An 18522-nucleotide genomic window follows, 5' to 3' on the forward strand; every position below is an offset into this window, starting at 1 on the left:
ACCCTAAACCCTAAACCCTAAACCCTAAACCCTAAACCCTAAACCCTAAACCCTAAACCCTAAACCCTAAACCCTAAACCCTAAACCCTAAACCCTAAACCCTAAACCCTAAACCCTAAACCCTAAACCCTAAACCCTAAACCCTAAACCCTAAACCCTAAACCCTAAACCCTAAACCCTAAACCCTAAACCCTAAACCCTAAACCCTAAACCCTAAACCCTAAACCCTAAACCCTAAACCCTAAACCCTAAACCCTAAACCCTAAACCCTAAACCCTAAACCCTAAACCCTAAACCCTAAATCATTAGGGTTTATGAATCCTGAACCCTATAGCATACCCTCAACAAACCCTGGGAATATCCGGAGTCCCCAGGCCGCGCGCGCTGCGATATGAAACTTGTCATTCCCACACAGGCTCGTCCGGACCACAACAAGATGCATAACGTTATTTCATTCGTCGATGCGTCTTGTCTCGCTCGCCGTGCTCGCGCTCGCGCTTCTCGTCGCGCCTGCCACGTGCGACAAGGACAAGTCCGCGTGGACGTGCGAGTCCGACGGGTTCTGGCACGAGAACGGCGTCAAGAGCCAGTACACCTGCTCCGAGTCCGGTTCCAAGGCTGACGACGGTTCGAAGGGCGAGAGCCCGAGTCCATCTTCCAAGGGAGACGAGAAGGAGGACGGCGGTAAGGAGGATGCCGCGACCGTGTGCCCCGGTGACGGCAACGACGCGGGCTTCGACGCTTTCCCCACCGTGACGCGCACGTGCGTGAAAGGTCCGCCGAACGACGCGACGCGGTGTTGGTGGACGTATAGACCGCCGACGTCGCAGACGGGCCGAATTCCGCTCGTGGTCGACATGCACGGCGGAGGCGGTTGCGCGTCGCACCGCGCGCGGTGGTCCGGCTTCAAAGCGTTGGCGGACGCAAAACTGTTTGCGGTGGCGTGGCCCGCGGGCTACGCGAACGAGTGGGGGACGTGCGGCTCGGATTGTGAGGGCGTCAGGGCGGCGAGCGGTGGCAAGAACATCCGCGACACGGATGACATCACCTTCCTCACGGCACTCATCGCTTTCGAGGCCGCTCGCCCGATGGACGGCAGCTCGCCGCCCGTTGACGCGACGCGGGTGTACCTCACGGGGTTCAGCATGGGATGTATGATGGCGCACAGGTTCGCGATGGAGAGGTCGGACCTGACGGCGGGGTTCGGGTGTCACGGCGGCGACCTGATCGGCGCCGGAGCCGACTTGAACGCGCAAAAGGCGAGGTTTTCGATCAAGCCCACCGCCGCGTTCATGACGGGCGGATCCTCGGACGCCTGGTTCTCACCGAGCGCCTTCGTGACATGGCGGACGTGGAACGGGTGCGATGCGGGGGATGCGAACGTCGCATCCACGAACGTCACGTCACCGCGAGTCGGGAACATCCAACGCGGCGCCGGCTGCGACGCCCCCACGGCTCGGTACGTCGTGTTCGACGCGGGCCACACGGAGGATGACGCCATGGCCGCGGCGACGTGGGACTTCGTGGCGGCCTCCACGCGACCGGGCGCGAACGCCGCGATCGCTGAGGTGACAGTCCCGGTGGAGCGGGCTCCCGTGACCAGTGCCGGGTCGAGGGTGCCGGCGGGCGTCGCCGCGCTCGCGACGGCGGCGGTGTTTTTTCTTTCATTCAGTGAGGAACACTCATTTCAATAGTCTAGCTGCGTACGTCTCTCCGCTGCACGCGCTCAACCCAAGCCCCAAAAGAGGATCGACGCAAGCAGCGACGTGAAAAAACCTACGCGCGCCTTCTCGCTGACTTTACCATCCGACGTGACGACCTCGAGCGGGGAGCGTCCGTCGATTAAAAACAAACCGCCCCTCCGAGGCGATGTGCTGATGTCTTCGATGTCACCCGAATCCGTCACTGCGGTGCCCTTCCTTTCGGGGTGATAGTAAGCCTGCACGGTCGAAGTGGCGGCTTGAAGGTTCTTCACATCGTGCATTTTCGTGGCCTGGAATATCACGCATGCCTCCGACGAATCCGTGTTCTCCAGGTAGAAGACAACTTTTCGGTCGTCGGCGTCGACTCTGTTGACATAACCCTTGCCCTCAACGCGTATATCAGCCAACGAGTCTTCGTCCGGCGCAAACCCTGTGAAGAGTCCGACATCGAGGAGTACCATGCCGAGAGGGACGCCGGGCCTTATTCTCTTCACGCACGCATTCACCTCAGTAGCCCTCGCGTCGTCGGCGCTGACTGTTTCTGCCTCGCCGCCACCGCCGCCGCCCCCATCGTTTGATCCAAACAGGTTGCCGAGCAGGCTCCTCCCCCGTCGCCTTCTTCGCGTCGCAGCCTCAGTGACCGCTGTTGCCTTGGCACGTACGACGAGCTCGAATTCAGGAGGGTTCGGGTCAGTCTCGAGGTTGTAAGTGACTTCCAGCTGCATCAACGCGACGCCGCTTCCCTCAACAGTGGCGAGCACCTCTGTCGCGCCGTGCGCGTCGAAGCGCTGCATGAGATCGAAGGATGACTCGTCGATGGTGATAGTCCCAGGCGAAAAATTCCCAACTGTCGCGGGTGTCACCGAAAGGGAGGCGACATCTGAGAACGTCGCAGCGGCGTACGCTCCGAGCGCCTCGAGCGCAACCACGGTGTCCTGCGTCGACTGGAAACCGCCTCTCGCGTTTCTCCTCATGAGCAGCCATCTCGCACCGGAATAGGCGCCCGAGGTGTCGCCAGCACCCACCAGAGCGAGCACGGCATACGCAGTCGCTTCCACCTCAGTACTAGTCTCGGCGCCGTAGGGAATGACACGAGCATCTGCAACAGGAGAAGAGACCACCGCGCCGGATGAACCCCAGTGTTTTGTGCCGTCAGTATCCGCCGTGGCCATTTCAAGCAACTTGGCCCTCGCACGCGTGGCGAGATCGCACCCTTTCCCAATTTTGGCGCACGCCCGTGTCAAGGCGTGCGCGGAGATAGCGGCGACGTATGACGAACCACCGAAACCGGAATCAATGGACCCCTCCAAGAAAGAGATGGTCTGATCGACGTTCCCGGCTGATCGACCAGCTTCGACCATCGCCAACAGGCAGTAAGCGGCGAGACCAGGGCCCTCGCCTGCCCCGCCAGACATCTCCGAGTGCACCGGCGGGCTCGGATCCTTGAATGAACCATCGCTGCTTTGCTTCGACGCGATAAACTCAGCCGCGGAGGAGAGAACCGATGGGTCCGTTGCGAGGTTTCCCACCTCAGCAGCTTGTGAAAACACACGAACCACGAACGCGGTGAGCCAGAGCGAACCGTCCGAGCCGGAACCTTCTCCAAACGCCGAGAACGCTCCGTTGGAGTGCCTGTACTGGAGTTCGCGCTGGTAACCCATGGCGATGTTGTCCTCTGCGCGCTGCTTCAATTCGGATGTGAGCCTGCGGGCTGCGTTGAGGTACGAGATGGCAGCAACGTTTGGCGCCATGGTGATCATGTTCTGCTCGCCGCACCCATATGGAACCTGAACCAGCCGGTCCAGACCGTTCACCGAAGGACCCATGAGGTCCCCTACCACGGCAAACGTAGACCGCACGCTGCCCTCCACCACCCCTGCGGAGGGGAGCAGAGATGACAGGGTGACACTTTCCACGGCGCCGCCCGAAGGTCGGTTGACCACGGCGTTAGCCGTGGCCTCGCGCGGAAAGCCCTCGGGCTCGATCCTCACCGAGCGCTTCACCGCATCCGCGTGGCCCACATCCGCAGACGTTCGGCCTGAGATTTGGACGTCAACATCACCAAGTTTCTTAGGACGGATGGTAAATGCGGCGGTTCCTGTGGCCTTCGCGGCGACTGAGACGACAGAGTTAGGCCCGCCGCTGGATACCACATCAAAGTCGGGGCTGGACGCAATCTCCACGGTCACGTCGAGCGCTCTCTCTAGATAGTTGAACACCCCGACGCGCACAACAAGATCCTCACCCCTTATCGCGGAATACGGAAGGTTGGGAGAGACGAAGAAGGGCTTGAACACCTTGAGCTGCGAAGAAGCGGCGGACTCGTCCGCAACAGCGAGCCCATCCGTCGGGTGTGTCGAAAACGCCGCAAATTGCCAGGTCGTCATGCTGTCCGGGGCCACCAAATCAGGCAGGGTAGCAAGTCCCGTTCCCGCATCTGTGTCAACGTCGACCCAAACCCATGTTTCCGGGAAGAAAGAGCGCACACGTGTAACAGCAGTCAGGCCATCCCCTTTGTTGCCAGCCTTTGACGATACGCCAGACATCACTGCTGGCGCGTCCATAGCCATGGCCTCCTCCATCGCAAACATGACATCTCCGCCGCGGGGCATCATCCCTCCTCCTGTCGCGGTGCACTTTGACGTTTTCATTTTCGTCACCATGGCGATCGTGTTCGAATCGATGTCGGCTGGGGGATAACAAGAGGAGCCACCACCAAAAACGGCGGCGGCAGATTTTGTCGGTGAAGTTGCGGCAATGACGCGATCCTTCGTGAGCGCGCTCGATATTCCTCCCGCCTGTATCGCCACAGCCGTATCGTACGCGAGCACGTACACCTTCGACCCTACCGCCGTCGCACGCGTCTCTAAGGTCACTTTCGCGCCTGGACGAACCTCCGCTGAACTCAGCGACACAGTGAGATTCTGCGGAAACGCATGTGCGCTTGCTGGTGATACCTCAAAGCTCTTAGCGCAGGCCACGACGTTGGTATCTTCTGTGTCCGTTCCATCCCAAGGTGAATACACCAGTAGGACCGAACTGGGTTTCATAGACTCTGTCACCTGGAACAGCACGTCGGTATTCTGAGCCGCCAATCCTGTCGCGACCACGCCCTTGGACTCGGAGAGAACCGCCCAAGTAAACTTACTCGAGCTCGGTGTGAACGTCGACGCGATGCGAAATTTGACACTCTGGCCGACCGAGACGGGGTCGGAAGGCACGCCAGATGTAGTGACGTAGTCGCCGAACGAGGTTGTGGAGGCGACTCGACCGGACCACGACACCGTCGGGACAAGGCTGTCAGCGGATGATACCGTGTCAAACGAGACCACCGACGCAGCCATCGACTTTGACGAGGTTGCCATGGCGTCGTTGCTCACCTCGACCGACGTAATGCAGCACGACTCCGAACGGTATGAGGTTAAATCATTCTCCCAACAGCAACGCGGGTCCTGCGCGGGCACGTTCACAGTAAACTTTCCCACAGCTCTCTTGCCATCGCTCGCCTGCTTCGTCGTCACCTGGTAAACGACTGTGGACTTGTCGCTCCAGTCCATCTTGTACGTGGTCACCTTCATCGGAAACGTGGACTCGAACGGCTTTCCGTCGTGTGTTGACGCCTCGAGCGTGAGCTCTATGGGCAGACCCGGCTTGATCGCGTTGCTCATCCCAGAGGAGGAAATCAAGTTCAGGTCATACGCGTTGTACTTGGGCGCGACTGCGATGCTCCCATTCTGCACACGGCCAGTCGCGGCATCCCTCACTGTGGCCTCGACGACGAGCTCCGGCGCGTTTGAGCCCCAACCCCAGCCAAAGTTGATATTCGCGGCGGAAACGTCCAAAGAGAACCTCGCGGAACCGTCTACGATGGGCTGCGATTTCTTCTCAGCAATGAGACGGTACTCGGTGCCAGACGGACGTTCGCGTCCATCGGGCTCCGGCATCGCCATGATGGCATCGCCAAATCCGATATTCGCGCCCTCGCGCTGCCATACCGTAACGTCATACGTGCCCGACATGTCCTCGCCGTACGTATACTTCGCTTTGACCTCTCCCTCAATCTTCGCCTGCCCTCGGAACACCGCGGTTGAGTCGGGGTTGATCTCGACATGAAAGGACGGAAGCACGTATCGGTCCAGGGTGAATGACCCATATCCCGAGACGGTCCCATCTCCGTCCCCGTCCGTCGCGCTGGCCTCGACTGTATATTTTCCCAGCGGCGGCTCGACGCTGGTGGGCATCCTCGCCGTCACCACCCCGCTCGCGTCGGCGTCGAGCTCGCGACGAAACACGATGAAATCGCTCGGGTCCTTCACCGTCAGCGTCACCTTGGCGGACCTGGGCTTGAGCCCTTTTGACGTGAGCGACAACACCCGCACCTGGACCGTCTGACCAGGTTTGTACACGGGCTTGTCCGTCTCGATGATGAGGGCGGATACGTCCATGTTCTCGGCCTTTATCAGCGTCACCGCGTGTGTCGCGAAGGCCGTCGCCGGGGCTGACGTTTTGTAGATCTTGATGCGAGCCGACCCGGGCGGAGCGCTGGATGGCACGGCCAGCTGCACCGTCTGCGCGTCGCCGGAGCCCGGCGGCGCGGTCACCGATGCGATAACTTTATCCGCCGAGTCCATCAGGTCGGCTTTCAATCCCCCGGCCGTGGCCGCGCCATTCACGAGGAGACCCACCGTCGCCCCGACAGTTATTTTCGCGGGAGCCAGGACGAGCGGCTGAACCGCGCCGACCGCGGGCGCGAGTGCGAATATCGCCGTCGCAAACACGACCACAAGCGTCTTCCATGAACCTGTCATCGTTCCTCGCATGTTGACGGCTGGGATTATCACCAGAACCCGCCTTGCAGGAGCGCCCCACGTTGTGGTCGCCTCGAGAATGCCTATTTTGCCTTTTCGTGGCTGGCCTGACCAATCACCGCAAGGCTGCCAGGCGTCCCGCTGGCAGCAGGCAGGCTGGCAGGGTCAGACGGGATCTGCGCTCTGGGGCGAAAAGAACCTTTGAACTGTTTTATTCGGGTGTTCGGGAGAGCGAGCTGCATTCCGGTGCACACGGCGCAGCTCAACGCGCCGACGCCGAAGGGCGCCAGTCTTTGTGAGTCCTTGATATCGCGCCTTCTGCGCGCGCAGATGGGCGACCTCTGATCGAACCCTCCTGACGTGTCCAAGCGTTGCAGGCGGCGAAAATTCAACAAGCAGGCGCAATTTTTGCAGTGACCGCCGACTTCTCCACGCGTTTTGGGTAACAAGGCCCCCATGGAAGCCGCGCGCCGGGCCGCATCGGCGATGGCGTCGGCCTGGGGAGGCTCAAATCAAGGAGGTACCTCAAGTAGATGGTTCCGCGTGCGAACGAGCCCGCGAGATGCCTGTTCCGGAGACGGGGACGGGTCATCCTGCGGGAGTCCCCTGCCGAAGGGCGCGTTTCGTCTCAGCGGGAGCTGCAGGCCCACCCGAGCGGCGTTCGCGTCCATGACCATGAACGGGATCGGTTCTCCTACTTGGCCAAGTAGTGACGGAGCCACATCGGAATCCCCACCCGGGGAACCCGACTCGCAGCAGGGCATCATCGGAGAGACGGTGGTCACCGTGACGGATGACCCCGAGACTGGGTTAACCAAGGTGAACTTGATTACGTGGGACCGCCCCAACCTCATGGCGGACATGGGCGGCGCTTTCAGCTCAATGGGCATCAACGTAATGAATGCCATCATGAACGCAGGACCGGACGGGTTCGTCGAGAACTGGTTCGTGGTGTGCGGACCCGACAAGGGGGCTGTGCCGCAGGACCAGTGGGAACAAATCAAGCAAAGGATGAAGGCCACTTGCCAGCGCCGCGGCCGGGGCAAGCCGTGGCAGGAGCGTGAGAATCGCCTGCGGGAGCTGTTCACCCGGATAGACTCGGTCGGGAACGGGTACATTAGCCAGGACGACCTCAACAATTTCGCGCACTCTCTGAGGATGCCTAAGGCGTTCGTGCACGACTTTGTGGACGAAGGGGACCAGTCGGGTGACGGCAAGATGACGTTCGAGGAGTTCGCGGCGTTCGTGCGATCCAAAGAGATTTCGCTTCAAAACGCGTACGAGTCCCTCAACCCGGACGCTAAGGGTAGGATTCGCGGGTCACGTCTGAAGAAAAACCTCGGCAACATGGAGATCCGCGCGGGTCGATACAATTCGCGAAAGAAGATCCGGCGCAAAGGCATAGAGAAGATGCTTCAGTACGTGGAGGACGAGCAGGTGCTGAACGCCAACGATTTCAGGGACCTGATGATCCTAATCCCAGAGAATCAGTTGCAGACGGTGTCCCCGTACTACATGAAGGTCGGCCTGGACATCGGTACCAGGCGCCTGCCCATCCCGGATAGGCGCAAGGATGGTAAACCGTGGGGACACTTGCTGGCTGGAGGCATTGCGGGCATCGCTTCCAAGACGGTCTCTTCGCCACTCAACGTCGTTGCGGTTCGATCCATCGCCGGGGAAGGGGGTGCGAGTCGCATGTCAGCCCGCGAAATGTGGAGTACGATGTCGCACATCGCGCGCACGGAGGGTGTCGGCGGTTTGTTCAAGGGCAACATGTCCAACTGCATCAGCAGCGCACCGGGCAAGGCAATTGATTTTTTCGCTTACGCAGCGTACAAGGGTCTGCTCACAGGCAACGACCGCGAACCGACAAACTTGGAGCGTCTGCTCGCGGGTTCACTGGCGGGTATGACCTCAGACAGCATCCTGTATCCGCTGGAGGTGGTTTCAACCCGAGTGACCATGAACATGTCAAAGACGGGAGCGACAAACATCGCACAGGCGATGGTGGAGATTGCGAAGAAAGAGGGGATCCGCGGTCTATACAGCGGCTGGGGCGCGGCGATGGTGGGCGTGGTACCGTATGCCGGTATATCTTTCGGTTGCTACGACATCCTGAGCGCGCAGTACAGGAAATTCGCTCGCGTGGACAGCGCGGGTCCTCTTCCAACGCTCGGAATTGGATTCATTTCAGGTTTTTTGGCCTCCACCATCTCGTTTCCACTCTACAGCGCCACGGTCAAGCTGCAGACCGGAACTTTGGTGCCCGGATTGGTGGGCAAGCAGAACTTAGTGAGCGTGATGCGGTACACGATCGCCAAGGATGGGTACAAAGGGTTGTTCAACGGCTGGCTTCCGGCGTCCACCAAGATGATCCCGCAGGCTGGTATCTCGTTTGTTGTGTACGAGATGGTCAAACGGCGGCTCGATCAATCCAACTACGTGGACGTAGAGGCGGACGAGGACCTGGACATCTTTGAATGATTGCTCGCTCGCTCGCGAGTGTAGATTACATAGGCATATTGATGAGTAACTTGTATCGATGAGTTGGTTTACATTGCAAAAAATGACTCTACTTCTTGAGGCTACCGAGCACAGTGCGGTGCCTCGGGTCGGTGTTTTCGGTGTGAACGTGCTCGAATCCGCACTCCCTCAGCATCCCCTCGATATCTATCGTGTAGTATTCGTTGGAGTGAGGCTCAGTGGACTTCATCAGCGTGAACAGCGCCGGTGGCAGGTTCTGGATCACCGGAGACTTTGGGTTGTTGTCGGTCATCACGAAAACGCCGCCGGGCTTGAGGATCCTCGCCGCCTCCGTCATCAGCGCCCTCGTCGCGTACTCCGGGCACTCGTGGATCACGAAAGCCAGGGACACGATGTCGACGGAGTTGTCCGCCATCTTCGTGTCCTCCCCTTTTCCGTGTACCCAAGTCCTGCGCTCGCTCCCCGGCTCACCCTCGTCCCTGTGCTTCGCCACCGCGAGCATGTACGGGGAGAGGTCGAGCCCGACCATCTTGGAGTTCGGGAACGCGTCCGAGATGTACCTGGTGCTGATACCCACCGAGCAACCGACGTCCACGATCGTATCGGGCTCCTTACCGTAGTATTCGTCTACGTGCGCCCTGAGCGCACCTGTGTACGAGTCCCTCAACCTCTTCTGCGCCGCGTCTGCGGTGATGCGATCCTTCGGCCATACCCTCAGGGCCATGGAGTACGTCGCAGGTTCAGCCTCGACAGCCGCCTGCCAGCACAGGTTACCCTCTGCGTACGCGTGGAAGGGCTGGAGATAGTACTCCGGGTACTCCACACTCTTGTTCTCGATCTCGTCAAACGCCTGCTTCACCGCGGGCTCGTTGCCCAGCTCCTCGGCGATGTCCCTCCACGCCACGCCGTTCTTCTCCGCGGTGTTGATCAGCGTGCGCCTGGCCATGGGCTTCATGATCCCCTCGTACAGAACTTTGTTGGAGATGGCCGCGTCCACCACCTTGGACAGGAGGTCGTCGCCGGCCCAGTCGGGCTTGACCTTGTCATCGGCGGTGCCAGTAGTCCCGGAGGCTCCTCCAATCAACGAACGGCGGGCGACGCGTCGGCCGCTTCGACGAGACGCGGCGACGTCAGCACCGAGCGTCGCCCTCGTCGATGTGGCGAAAGACATTACCGCGGTCATCGTCACTTGTCGCGAGGATGTACTCGGGCGTCCTCGCGCGTCGCGCAATGCCCGGAGCACGCCCGCGATATCTCCTCGACAAGTGGAGACGGAAGTTCTCAGATCGGATCTCGACCAATCACGTGCGAGCGCCACGAGCTTCTCAGCGGCTCAGCCGAACGGTTCACGACTCAAGAAAAACCGGACCGAAACCGGCCAGGCGCCGAGAAGGCACTTCGAAAGCCAACAACGAAGGAATTCATTCAGAGCCGGTGGCGCGGGGAAGGGTTGCGTCGGCGAGCGCGAGATAGCGCCGTTCCGGGGTTCAGGATGGCAGACAAGGACCACGAGGCTGCGCTCGCGGAGCTCCTCGGCGAGGTGGGCCCTTTGGACGATAAGAAGGCGGGGGCCGACGCCGGCCATCGATCCTCGAATGGAGTTCACACCGGCGAGGACGACGTGTCCGTGGAGCGCGAGCTTAACCTGGGTCCGCTGGACATAACCTCCGAGAGGGACAACGACGTGTTCGCGGCGCTGGAGGAAGGTGGACTGGACCTCGATCTGGTCAAGTACGCGGACCACGACGTGGTTCGGTCGGTGATGGAGAACAGCGACGCGACGGATCTCAAGCAAAGGGCGAAGGCTGTCGAGGACAAGCTGCAGTCGGTTGAGATGGAGTCCATCAAGGACTACGTGGCGGAGTCAGACAACATGCTAGAGCTGCACGCGCAGATTCAGAGTTGCGACGGCATCTTGGGAGACATGGAGTCCCTGTTGAGCGGGTTCAAGACGGAGCTCGGGAAGATCAGCACCGAGATTCGAAGCCTGCAGGACCAGAGCCAGTCCATGGGGATCAAGCTGAGGAACAGGAAGGCTGCCGAGCGGGGGCTGAGCGCGTTCGTAGATTCGATAACCCTGCCGCCGGACCTGGTTCGCGCCATCGCCGAGGAGGACGTGTCTGAGCGATACCTCTCCGCCCTCGCCGACCTCGATCGGAGGTTGAAATCTGTCGAGGCCAACCCGAGCGCGAGGGCGTCAAAGGCGGCGGAGGATGTCGTGCCGGAGCTGGAGCGACTCAAAGCGACGGCGTGCGCAAAGTCGAGGGAGTTTTTGATGGCTCGGTTTTACAGCCTGCGCAAGCCAAAGACGAACGTGCAGATACTGCAGCAGAACTCCATCATGCCGTACAAGTACTTGGTGACGTTTTTGGCGAACCACGCTCCGGCAATTCTGACAGAGGTTCGCGCCTGCTACGTGGATACGATGTCCAAGGTGCTGCGTCAGGCCATACACGGCTACGTGTCCTCGCTGCGGAGCCTTCAGCAGGATATCGCGAGCAGGACCGACCTTTTGGGTGCTGAGGAGAACGCGGCGAGCGGCGGTGCCGGAAGTTTCTTTGCACAGTTTGGTGGTGCGAAGAGCGCGGCGGCGTTAAAGAACCGCTCCTCGGTGTTCTCGCTCGGCTCCAGGGCGGCGGTGCTCGGAAACCTGGAGACCACGCCGCCGCTGATCGTCCACCAGGTGCAGTCACAGGGCCTGAAGGTGCCGCACGAGGCATTGTTCAGGAGCAGCCACAAGCTTGTGATGGACACGGCGACGTTTGAGTACCTGTTCTGCGTCGAGTTTTGGCAGCAGGACCGAACCATCTTCAACGACGTGTTCGCGCCGACTATCGCGACGATGGAAGAAAACCTGCAGCTGGGTCTGGCGCATGGTGGCGCGAGTAACGTGTTCGGCGGCAACTTTGATGCCATCGGGCTGCTGCTTATGATTTTAATTAACAGGGAGCACCGGGTGGTGATGTCCAGGCGGAGAGTGCCGTGCTTGGACCATTACCTGGACGGGGTCAACATGACACTCTGGCCAAAGTTCAAGGAGGTGTTCGATGCGCACCTGCAGTCGGTTTTGGCCGCAAACGTCAACGCCATGTTCAAGGATGATGTCAGGGCGCACTACGTGGCAAGAAGGTACGCAGAGTTTGCCGCTTCCATGATTGCGCTCGGCGGCGGGGGCTCGATGGCCAACGGGGAATCCGACGGGTTCATAGGCGACGGGCAGCTAGAGAGCAACTTGGAGCGCTTGAGGTTCGCGGTGCACGCGCTACTGCAGAAGGTGGCCAAGATGTTTCCAGGGAAGAAGCGCGGTACGGTGTTCTTGTTTAACAACTTTGACACAATCTGCGCGGTTGTCAGGGAGGCTAGACCGATCTTCCTCAAGTACGACGAGAACGGCGGCGGGCAGACGTTCAGTAACGAAACGTTCAAGTTCTTTGATGAACAGCTCGCGGCGCAGTCCGATGCCTTCGTCGAGGAGGAACTCGCCGACCACTTCGGGCCGCTCATCGAGTTCATAAAGAGCGCGGAGGCTTTGCAGAAGGGGGCCGAGGGCGAGGAAGGACAAGCGCCGTCGCTTCAGCAGGCTACGCAGTTGATGCGCGACTTTGCCGATCGTTGGAAGGGAGCCATCGAGCGGATTCACGCCGAGGTTATCAAGAACTTCGGCAACCTGCAGCGGGGGATGGATGTGCTGCAGCGGACGCTCTCGCAGCTGCTGGTGTATTACACCAGGTTCACGGGGCCGGATGGCGTCCTGGCGCAGATGGGACCGGACGGCGCGGCGCTTTGCAAGGATGCGGTCACAAACCCCGCGTTCATGTACGAGATCAAGCGTCACTCGCAGTCGAGAATCAACTGACAGCTTAGAGTCGGGCATGAGCTCGTCGAGGTTGAAGCAACACCAAACTAATCTCGTCAACTCAAGAATAGACCCAGACTCCCGCCATTCAATCCGCGTCGAAGCCACGTCATCTCTGAGAAATATCTGAAAAAGTTCAACGCGGTGCACTTTTTGCTTTTTTCCCAACGGGAGACCGCCCCGTTCGGCGCACCCCGCTCAGCTCTCGGCACGCGACACCTCGTCTCGGCCAGTCGCACTGGAGAACAGACGCACACGCGACGTTCTGTTCCGGTTTGTTTGACGAGAAACGCGCTGGTGACTCGCGGGGACATCCTTGGGGTCCCCGCTCCATTTCCACGAATTTGGAACCTCCGTCCTCTTTGAGGGCGGCCCGGACTGTTACTCGTACGATCCTGGCGAACGCGATCGGGTCTGCACGACGAGCGCGATGCCGCCAAAGAGCAGCAAATTCCGCGGCGTGACGCTGTTCCGCCCGACGAAGAAGTGGCGCGCTCAAATTTCCGCTGGAGGCAAGACGACGAGCCTCGGGTGAGTCGCGACCCTACCCTTCGCCCCCGACAGCATCGTCAATTTCTAACAACGAACCGTGCCATCTTGAATTGAATTGTTCGCTGACCTCCCTCCTTCCGCGCGAGCAGGGACCACGACACGGAGGAGGAGGCGGCTCGCGCGTTCGACAGGGCCGCGATCAACAAGGCAGGCCCGGTGGCGGCCACGAATTACCCCATAACCGATTACGCCAAGGAGATGGAAGCGCTTCAGAAGGTGTCCGTCAGCGAGCTGGTGGCCACCCTGCGGGCCAAAGCCAGGAGACACGGTACCCAAACCTCCCAGTACAGGGGTGTCTCTCTGCTGAAGCAGACGGGCAAGTGGCACGGACAGATCAACGTGGGCGGCAAGCAGCTTCACCTGGGGTTCTTCGCAACGGAGGAGCTCGCCGCGCGCGCGTACGATCGCGCCGCGATCCACAAGGCGTCCACGGAGGGTGGCGTCATCGTCACCAACCTGGACATCTCCGAGTACGCGCACGAAATTGAAAAACTTCAGCGCATGACCCGCAAGGAGCTGCTCTCCATGATCGCGGACGAGAAGAAGCAGCAGCAAAACCTGGCCAACTCCGTGCAAAAGGACGACAGCGACGGGAGCAACGGGGGCTCCGGGTCCGGATCTGGCACCGACGCGCCAGCCGCGTCGAGGAGGTCCGGCAAGCTGTACAGAAGCAACCGAAGCAACCGAAGCAGCGCGTCGCAGCTCACGCACGTCGGATCCATGCCGAGCGTCAGGGACGGGAGCAACTCGCCGACGAACCAGGAAGGGGGTGGGAGCCATGAGGCGCCGGACACGTCGTCGGGGGAGAAGAGTGGGTTCGACGCGGTCAAGCTCCCGCCGGCGAGGCTCGCGGCGCAGGAGGAGATAAGCAAAAAGTCCCCGCAGCCCACGGCGGTCGCAGCCGGGCTCGCGAGGATCGAGGGCAAAGTGGGCAACAAGAGGGCCATCGAGGAGGCGATCATGCCCCCGCCCTCGCCGAGGAGCAAGCACAGGCGGACCAAGATGGCGCCATCTCGCGCGCCCGTCTCCGGAGGATTTGCCGCGTGAGGCATCTCTGTCATGTACACACACATCGGCGACGGCGTCCAGTATTATGGCGTGCCGTGCCCTTCAAGAGCTAGGGGCTCCAAGTTTAGAACGCGAGAGCTTCTAGCCTACGGTGTTGATTGTAACATAAGTTAAACACTGGTTGATGACACTGCCTGCCCGTTGCCATCGCCGCTGTCTTCACATGTGTGTGCGGCGGCGAGAACCCAACTTGGCAAAGAGCTGCCCAAACGCTGTTGCCAAACGCTGCCACGTCTTTGCCGCGCAATCTTGTTTGTCCAGTCACACTCGAGTCGCGCGAGCGGCGAGGAGACATGATGTCGGCGTCGTCCTCTGCGTTTCGGATCGGCGTTCCTAACCGACGTCTCGTTCATCGCAACTGGATCCGACGCGTCCCTATCCGCGGCAACCGGCATCGGGCACGCGCTGGGTCCACGGATGAGGACGATGGGTGGAGTTTCCTCGGCGGAGGTGGATCCGTGTCCAAGTCGCAGGACGAGGCGCTGGAGCAGGACGGTTGGGTGTCTTACGACCCGGAGCCCGATCCTTCGACTAGCGGGGAGTGGGAGACGGATTCGCGGGGCAAGGTGGTGTACTATGCGAGGGGGTACTACTACGACGCGGTCAGGGAGACGGACATCGGGGAGCGTGTGAAAGTGGAGGTTGGCCTGGTCGACAAGCGCGTCAAGCGCACGTTCTTCCTGCCAAAGACCCTGTCCAACGGAGAGTCCGACATCGTGGAGGTGACGATGGAGCGACCCTTGGGGATCGTATTCGAGCCGGACACCGAGGGCAGGGTGAGGGTGGCGGACTTTGTGGCCGGTTCTCGCGCGGGTCGAGCGGCTGCCGTGGCGTCCCTGTCTCCGGCTGGCGCGCAGGCGGCCAGCAGGGGCGACGTGTTGAGGGCGTTCACCGCGTCCACCGTATCGTTCGGACCCAGGGCACAGCTCCTGGGAGATCTCTCAGGGAGTAAACGCGCGGTGGTGCTCTTCGGAGCCGATGGTCAGTCGTGGACAAAGACCACGTCGGCGCTGACGTCGGGGCTCGTCGCAGACGGACCCGTCACGCTGCTCTTGGAGCGGGACAGGGACCCGGAGCGCGCCAAGGCGTGGACGCCGGAGGAACTCCCGCAGGACGACCCGCGCGTGCCGCAAAAGGCTCAACCCCGGGGTGCCAAGGCGCCCGGTAGTTCCCCCAAAACGGCGGGGTCCGGGACGAGGAGGACGGTTGAGGAAGAGAGCGACGTGCCAGACGCGATCAACTACGCCTTTCTCACCGCTTTCGTGAGCTTCATCTTACTCATTTTGGCCGGGTTCAACCCGTGAGGGTGTGAGCGAGTGTGTGATTGAAAGTATCTCATGTATATGACAGGGCGGTTGACTCCTCACGCGGCAGCCTTCTTCTTTTTCTTCTTGTCCTTCCCGTCCTTGTCCTTCTTGTCCTTCTTGCCCTTCTTCGCTTTTTCCGCCTTGGCCGCCTTGCGTGCTCTCCTCTCCGCGCGCGCCCTGCTCTCCGCCTCCTCCTGCAGTCTCTTTGACTCCGCGTCGCCCGCATCTAGCATTTCGGTGAACACATTCTTCTGGAACTTGAGCTCGTATTGCCTTTGCGGGGCGATCTGCCTCTTCCTGTTCCAGTGATAGTTCTCGAACATCGGGTGAGGCTGAAACTTGCGCACGTTGATCAAGGGCAGGTAGATCCAGCCCTTCGCGGCGCAATTTTTGCAGTCCTCCACGCCGCTTCCCTTGCAGAAGGTGCACTTGTGGTACCCGTTGTCGTCCTTCTCGTCATCCAGCGTGATCTTCGTGGCGTCGAACTTCTTGAAGACGGTGCGTTGTCTGTGGCCGATGCCGTTGCACTTCTGGCACGTCAGGATACCGGTGCGGTGGCACACATCGCAGTCGTGCTTGAAGATGTGGGGCTTGAATTCCTTGGCCATATTCACCGCGTTGATCCAGAAACCAACCTGTAAGAAAAAGAAGGAGGATGTCAGCGACGGACTCGCCGCGATTGGGTTTGGCCACCCCGGGCGACAGGGTTTAGGGTTGTGGGCGGGCATCTACGACGGGAGAGGTTCCATGACGGCCGGCTCCGGCACGCGATCGACGACGAAGATATCGGCAGGGTATATCTGGTCACTCACCCCGACCGCAGCTCTCATGACCTGACCCATGGTGTCCATGGCTGAAGCGGTCGTGTTGGCGCAGGCCCGGAACCTTCCTTATCCAGCGAGCGCGCTCTCCTTGGAAGCGCCTTTCGCGAGACTTCCCCGCTCTTACGACTCCCTCGCGTGCAGGGCGCCGAAGCTGTATCCGGATTCGATCGACGCCTCGCCTCAGAAGCGGTTGAGTACTCTCGATCGGATCGCGGCGGTACCAGGGTCGTGCGCCTTGCTTTGAGGGCTGGGGCGCGGTAGGCACTGTGCAGGTGGAATCCGGCCGCCGCAGACTGGCAGCCTACACTATCGATCGAATTTTTGCCGGCGGTCAAATTACTGCAGAATTGGCAATTCCGGTCCACACTCCGAAGCGCGTGACGCCTTGGTCGCGATGTCGTCGAGTAACAGGATAGTCAGGCAGCCCTTCAGCCGCGCTGTCTCAGCGGTCGGCGTCAAGAAGAAGTCCAAGACTGCCAAGTACCCCCCCGAGCTCGACCGCCGGGTGGATCTGCGACTGGTCAAGTTCGATGTGATGAAACCGTGGATCACGGACCGCGTCACGGAGCTCCTCGGCGTGGAGGACGAGGTGCTCGTCGCGATGATATTCAACTTTCTGGAAATGGACCAGGTTCACAGTAGCGGCGCGGCCATCCACTCGCAGCTCCTGACCTTTCTCGACGTCAACACCGACGCCTTCATGGTGGAGCTCTGGGAACTGCTGGTCTCGGCGACGCAGAACGCGAGTGGCATACCGCAGAAGTTCATCGACGAGAAGGCGGCCGAGCTGAAGCGCCAGAAGGAGATCGCGGAGGAGCTCAAGAAGCGACAGCGGGCGGTGGAGGGGAGGGTGAAGAAGGAGGAGAGGAGGTCCAGGTGGGACGACGACGACAGGCGAAGGGACAGGGACAGGGACAGGGACAGGGACAGGGACAGGAGGAGGGACCGGTCCAGGAGCAGGGACAGGGACTACAGGGACCGGTCCAGGAGCCGGTCCAGGAGCAGGGATCGAAGGAAGCGATCAAGGAGCCGCAGCCGCAGCCGCAGCCGCTCGAGGAGTCCGGCCAAGCGTCAGGATCGCTACGAGAGGTACAAGTGACCTAGTGAGGAATCGTCGTCTGTTGTACATGTTCTCGAGTTCAGCGCGCGCCGCGTGCACCCCGGGGAGGACGCTCATTTCTTCTTCTTCTTTTTGTCCCCCTTCTTCTTGGTCTCCAACGCTTCCTCGATCAGATCCTCGGCCTCGTCCTTGTTGGCCTCCCGCTTCTTCTTTCCACCCTGAGCGGCGTTGATCATGCGCTCCGCAGCGGGCACGTCAAGCTTGGTGTTTGGACCCCCCAGCTTCAGCGCCTTGTCCACCTTCCCCTTGTATAGGTCCACCCTCTCCAACTCACGCGAGATGCCGTGATCGGCGGGATCCATGCCCACCGTCTTGATGTACACTGTGATTCGAAGGGAAACGTGCAGAGGCGAGGTGAGTTGGTGAATGTTCGGCCGGGAGGCGGGATTTTCGGGGGAATTTCGCCCGGGCGGGGAGGGTGGCGCGAGAACACGGGTTCGGTTCTCTGGGCTGCTTTACTCACTCGCATAGAGCGTGCTGACTGCGTTGGCTAGCGCGATGTGAACCCTGGCGCGCTCCAGTGGATTGAGCGCCGCCTCCATCTCCTTGCGGTCCGCCGACAGCAGCGGCGTGAGCCCCTCCTCCATCTCCTGCACCGCCGCCTCGAACTTCTCCAGCTGCTCCTTGACGTCCTCGGGAAGCTTCACCTCGCCCATTTCGCCCTGAATGTCAGTACCGGGTGTCCTGTGAGACTCACGAGCGAAGCCGCGTGCGACTCTGGTCCCACGTCGTGTCCGCGAGAGTGACCCGGTCGCTCTCGTTTTCGGGTCGATTGTCGCCGCCGCCTGCTACAGAAGACA

The 18522-nt window shown here is 60.7% G+C and overlaps 10 protein-coding genes across 10 annotated transcripts; 6 read left to right on the forward strand and 4 right to left on the reverse strand.

Annotated features, from left to right (window-relative positions):
* Positions 1 to 461: 461 nt before the first annotated feature.
* On the forward strand, positions 462 to 1694 carry LPQC (depolymerase; the record flags this gene model as incomplete). Its single annotated transcript, XM_002499329.1, has 1 exon — positions 462 to 1694. The coding sequence occupies one exon, from the start codon at positions 462 to 464 to the stop codon at positions 1692 to 1694; it is 1233 nt and encodes a 410-aa protein (XP_002499374.1).
* On the reverse strand, positions 1666 to 6511 carry A2M (alpha-2 macroglobulin family-like protein; the record flags this gene model as incomplete). The annotated part of the gene is made up of 1 exon (XM_002499798.1): positions 1666 to 6511. The coding sequence occupies one exon, from the start codon at positions 6509 to 6511 to the stop codon at positions 1727 to 1729; it is 4785 nt and encodes a 1594-aa protein (XP_002499844.1). The 3' UTR covers positions 1666 to 1726.
* Positions 6512 to 6997: 486 nt separating this feature from the next.
* Positions 6998 to 8995, forward strand: MICPUN_56570 (mitochondrial carrier family; the record flags this gene model as incomplete). Its single annotated transcript, XM_002499330.1, has 1 exon — positions 6998 to 8995. One exon carries the CDS (start codon positions 6998 to 7000, stop codon positions 8993 to 8995), a length of 1998 nt encoding a protein of 665 aa, XP_002499375.1.
* Positions 8996 to 9047: 52 nt separating this feature from the next.
* Positions 9048 to 10206, reverse strand: CMV1A (CMV 1a interacting protein 1). Its single transcript, XM_002499799.1, has one exon. The coding sequence runs from the start codon at positions 10164 to 10166 to the stop codon at positions 9084 to 9086; it is 1083 nt and encodes a 360-aa protein (XP_002499845.1). The 5' UTR covers positions 10167 to 10206; the 3' UTR covers positions 9048 to 9083.
* A 281-nt stretch (positions 10207 to 10487) lies between these two features.
* On the forward strand, positions 10488 to 12851 carry POK (Vps52/Sac2 family protein; the record flags this gene model as incomplete). Its single annotated transcript, XM_002499331.1, has 1 exon — positions 10488 to 12851. The coding sequence occupies one exon, from the start codon at positions 10488 to 10490 to the stop codon at positions 12849 to 12851; it is 2364 nt and encodes a 787-aa protein (XP_002499376.1).
* Positions 12852 to 13063: 212 nt separating this feature from the next.
* MICPUN_90161 (predicted protein) lies at positions 13064 to 14596 on the forward strand. Its single transcript, XM_002499332.1, has 2 exons — positions 13064 to 13382; positions 13493 to 14596. The coding sequence occupies exons 1-2, from the start codon at positions 13282 to 13284 to the stop codon at positions 14448 to 14450; spliced, it is 1059 nt and encodes a 352-aa protein (XP_002499377.1). The 5' UTR covers positions 13064 to 13281; the 3' UTR covers positions 14451 to 14596.
* Positions 14597 to 14767: 171 nt separating this feature from the next.
* On the forward strand, positions 14768 to 15775 carry MICPUN_56566 (predicted protein; the record flags this gene model as incomplete). The annotated part of the gene is made up of 1 exon (XM_002499333.1): positions 14768 to 15775. One exon carries the CDS (start codon positions 14768 to 14770, stop codon positions 15773 to 15775), a length of 1008 nt encoding a protein of 335 aa, XP_002499378.1.
* A 59-nt stretch (positions 15776 to 15834) lies between these two features.
* Positions 15835 to 16629, reverse strand: MICPUN_56565 (predicted protein; the record flags this gene model as incomplete). The annotated part of the gene is made up of 2 exons (XM_002499800.1): positions 15835 to 16413; positions 16591 to 16629. The coding sequence occupies 2 exons, from the start codon at positions 16627 to 16629 to the stop codon at positions 15835 to 15837; spliced, it is 618 nt and encodes a 205-aa protein (XP_002499846.1).
* A 351-nt stretch (positions 16630 to 16980) lies between these two features.
* On the forward strand, positions 16981 to 17788 carry MICPUN_107842 (splicing factor PWI domain-containing protein). The gene has a single exon (XM_002499334.1). It carries the CDS (start codon positions 16997 to 16999, stop codon positions 17699 to 17701), a length of 705 nt encoding a protein of 234 aa, XP_002499379.1. The 5' UTR covers positions 16981 to 16996; the 3' UTR covers positions 17702 to 17788.
* On the reverse strand, positions 17776 to 18378 carry MICPUN_56563 (predicted protein; the record flags this gene model as incomplete). The annotated part of the gene is made up of 2 exons (XM_002499801.1): positions 17776 to 18044; positions 18186 to 18378. 2 exons carry the CDS (start codon positions 18376 to 18378, stop codon positions 17776 to 17778), a joined length of 462 nt encoding a protein of 153 aa, XP_002499847.1.
* Positions 18379 to 18522: the final 144 nt, after the last annotated feature.

This window comes from Micromonas commoda, chromosome 2 (genome assembly GCF_000090985.2).
Source record: "Micromonas commoda chromosome 2, complete sequence".
Taxonomy (NCBI): domain Eukaryota; kingdom Viridiplantae; phylum Chlorophyta; class Mamiellophyceae; order Mamiellales; family Mamiellaceae; genus Micromonas; species Micromonas commoda.